This window comes from Trachymyrmex cornetzi, unplaced genomic scaffold, assembly GCF_001594075.2.
Source record: "Trachymyrmex cornetzi isolate Tcor2-1 unplaced genomic scaffold, Tcor1.1 scaffold67, whole genome shotgun sequence".
Classification (NCBI taxonomy): Eukaryota; Metazoa; Arthropoda; class Insecta; order Hymenoptera; family Formicidae; genus Trachymyrmex; species Trachymyrmex cornetzi.
The window spans coordinates 327,695-331,393 of NW_017299992.1; the positions used below are offsets into that span (position 1 = coordinate 327,695).

Consider the following 3,699-nt stretch of genomic DNA (forward strand, 5'->3'; position numbering starts at 1 on the left):
TGAGCCGGAGACGCGGTGCCTCGGCGATAGTCATTTATAGGAGGTACCTGCGTCCGTCCGTCTGTCCGCTCGCCTGCACGTGCTAACCGCCACGAGTACTATCTATACGTTAAAACGCCGGTCGACCGATCTCTCATTACTACATTTACGTTGATTACGTTATCGTGACAGAGTGAACATAAACCGCGCACGGTTGCGTTTCACAACGCTCTATATAAACATCTATGTGCAAATAATCCTGCCCGGGATATCTTGTTTGTTTACGATAATTCATCGTTCGTTTTCTTTCTTATTTTAGGATTTAAATGCGATCGTCGCTCAATCGATCGCCGTATGCGCGCGAATAAGAAATCAGCGGGCGTGCAGAGAAGAGCGGCGAAGAATCGTGACGACCCGACTGACCGACCGACGCGATAACACTTGACTGATAAAGCGAGAAAGAAAAGATATTGCAGCTGTGATTTCGGATTGGGGTGATATATATATATATATATTTTTTTTTTTTCTCTAACAATAAGTCATAGTCTCGGAACTTGTTCCCCGAACAAATGGTGGAACGCAAGCATTGGCCCATGGAGGACAGCGTGCAAGGAACCTCGAGCGCCGTCCTCGAGGAGATCTTCTACGTGACGTCGAAACGGAACACGTATTACAAGGTGAAGCTGACGGAGAAGGGTCTGAGCTTGCAAAAGGAGCACAACGGCGCGACGAAGATCGAGACGATCGCCTTAGGTGACATCATCGGTTGCAGATGCATGCGGTCGAAGCGCAGGAACGCGGGCAGCTGCGCCTGCCGACCGGGCGCGTCCAAGTCGCAGATGAAGCTAGTGGAGTCGGCCGAGCTCTACCAGCAGTGCGACGAGCTCGACACGTCGGCGTACCTCTACATATACGCGTACACGTTGAAGAAGACGCGCATGAAGGTCACGCTCAGGCGCGAACGTACGACGATTACTCTGCGCTTCCGCAGCTTCGACAAGTACGAGGATAATCTGCGGGAGGCCAGCAGGTGGCGATTGGCGATCAAGTGCCTGGTCGCTAACGTGCCGGTGCCGAAAAACCTTATGAGTCCCAGCCACGGCAACTTGGAGACGTTGGTCGGGGGTGAGTTAGGACCATCTCGATTATTGTTTTCACTGGAGATTCTCTGATCATTCATCGACTGGACACAAAGCAAAAATAAAGCATTGATTAACTACGTATATTTTATACGATTCTGTATTCTATACGTTAAGCCGTAATCATATTAGCGATCGCCGATTGTGATTCACGATTACGTTTCAACCAATCAGCGTAAAACGATCGGTGGCTGCTTTATTTTGATTGATTGAAATGTTAGCGCTAATCGTAATCCAATTGATAATAAGATTATGGCTCTAGATAAATAAAATTGTCGACACGAGTGATAAAATATTCTGCCGATGATAATATCTGTTTTTTCTAGGTCAATGTCTGTCTTTTTCTTTGTAAATTGACCTTTCATAGAGTCGGTATATAACAACAATAACTGCATCCGATGGTACATCCGGCTGCGCGTCTAAAAGGTGTAAATAGATTAAACAGATATTAATCTATTATATTATTGAGCAAATTTGATTTACGAAATCAGATTGTAAACAGCAATTAGATGATTGTTGCAAAATATTATTTTATTGTCTATCAGATGATATCTGTTAATTTTTTTTTCTAATTTTGTAACGGCTGTTTTATTTATCGAACATTTTAACTTGACGAAACATTTTACAGAATGATAAGCATGCAATGACTTATACCAAGTATGTACATTTAATTCTGATATTTATGGGATTATATACTACTCGCACTTTATGGAATTATATACTACTCGAACGTATGTAGGATAATCGAATCTATATCAGGAAATTAGTGTTATCTATATAGTTACCCATATAGTTATCTATGTTACGAAACTTCGATAGTCTCGAAGCTTATGAATTATGTTTATTACTCATAGTTCGTTCTTATTTCAAAATCGTTCCAAGTTATGTTTTAAAATGCTAATACAATTCTGTAATTGGTTTAAAAAATCGAAAGGTTACACTGAGAAAAAAAAGTTGTTTATTTAACTTACGTGCATTTATGTGCTATTGTTTTATAAGTATAACATAAAAACGAACAATCGTAGCCATATAAATCGAATATTCATAGTTGATTCTTACATTTACACAGTAAAAAATCGTGCATCCATATGTAGAATTTTTCTTGTGTTACCACATTTTGATTATTACTTCAATGTAAAATCAACATACAACCGATATGTTATTATTTTTGTAATATTTTGATGTGTTAGATTCATGTCACCTTTCTAACTTAACAATTGCGTATGTCAATTAAAAATGGAATATTATTTTGAGTGTTTTTAACACAATTGTTTCAATTAATCTATATATCTCAAAGTAAATTTAACGTCTAAGAATTTTTTCATTCACATTGTACGAATAAAAATGTTTTATTAACATTTTCTTACGATTTACTGCAACTACTCTTCTATGTACTCTACTTATTTTATATGTTAGTTTTAAATCATCCCTAAAGTCGAAATAACAAATATAAATGTAAAGTATTGTGTCAATTATTTAACATTACTAGTTCGTTAATAAATAACACAAGACGAATGAGTTACTTTAACTTAAAATTTAGAGTGGATCTCCTGGGACATGTAAAAAATGTTAAAATTAACATTTTCTTTTTTACTGTGTAAGATTGTAAATACATACCGAGAAAAAAAATTATTTGCTTGACTAAATTAATTTTACTTTGTCTTTATTTCTTTTAAGAATATACACACATATTTAAAACAAATATATTATATTTAACTTAAAACATATACATTCTCTATAATGAAAGAAATAAGGACGAACTAAATTAATTTAATCAATAAATCATTTTTTTCTCGGTATGTATTTAAGATGATTTTAAATGTAAAAACCGACTATTAATATCCGACCTACGATTATTCGTTTTTGTGTTATGTCATAAAATAATAGCATGTATGCACACATAGGTCATTATCTTCTTCTTATGATTGCTTTAAAATTATATGTCTCATTCAGACTTGCGCATTTCTAATAATCGGAATAGGCACGACTGTGATACAGCGTGTTTCCTTATTAATGGTAAGCCACCCAGATAGAACAAGAAGAATTCAGTCGTATTGTCATCACACAATTTCGAATTTATTTTCAGATGGAAAAATAATTCTTTTCAGAATTTTTTGTTTAGAAAAAAAATTCTTTTTGTGTTTGAAAATGAATTCTAAATTGAGAGAGAGAGAGAGGGGGGGGGAGAGAGAGAGAGAAAGAAGAGAGAGATGACATAACAACTGAATTCTTTTTAAATTCTTTTTGAACTCTCTGTATTATGTGGGCAGATATGAAGAAAGATGATTCTATTACTAGAGTTCTAAAGATATTTAGTGGAAAAGTAAATAAAAATAATATAAAATTTTTTTAAATCCATGTCAAGAAGCCGAAAAATTACAATTTGTTTTCATTGTTTTGCATAATTTTAGTTATAAAGCTATAATTTTTTTCTTTTTTATTAGCTTTCTTTTATTACTCACTCAGAGGCGTGTTCTGATTTCCACCCGAGTGTTCCTTAACGTTCGGTAAACAAGGATGATATGACATCCGGGGAACACCCAGGTAGAATTTCAAACATGCCCCATAGACAGTGGCGTAG

General features: G+C 35.6%; 1 protein-coding gene across 2 annotated transcripts in view; it reads left to right on the plus strand.

Annotated features, from left to right (window-relative positions):
- Window positions 1-502: 502 nt before the first annotated feature.
- Sk2 (Sphingosine kinase 2) overlaps window positions 503-3,699 on the plus strand; it is a 16,897-nt gene continuing 13,700 nt past the window's right edge. Inside the window, exons 1-2 of one of the 2 annotated variants that reach the window (XM_018517149.1) lie at window positions 590-656; window positions 752-1,104. In XM_018517149.1, coding sequence (XP_018372651.1) covers window positions 756-1,104 — 349 coding nt within the window. In that variant the 5' untranslated portion in view covers window positions 590-656; window positions 752-755. Of the gene's footprint in view, window positions 1,105-3,699 lie in introns of both variants that reach the window. The other variant, XM_018517148.1, reaches the window with a different exon arrangement.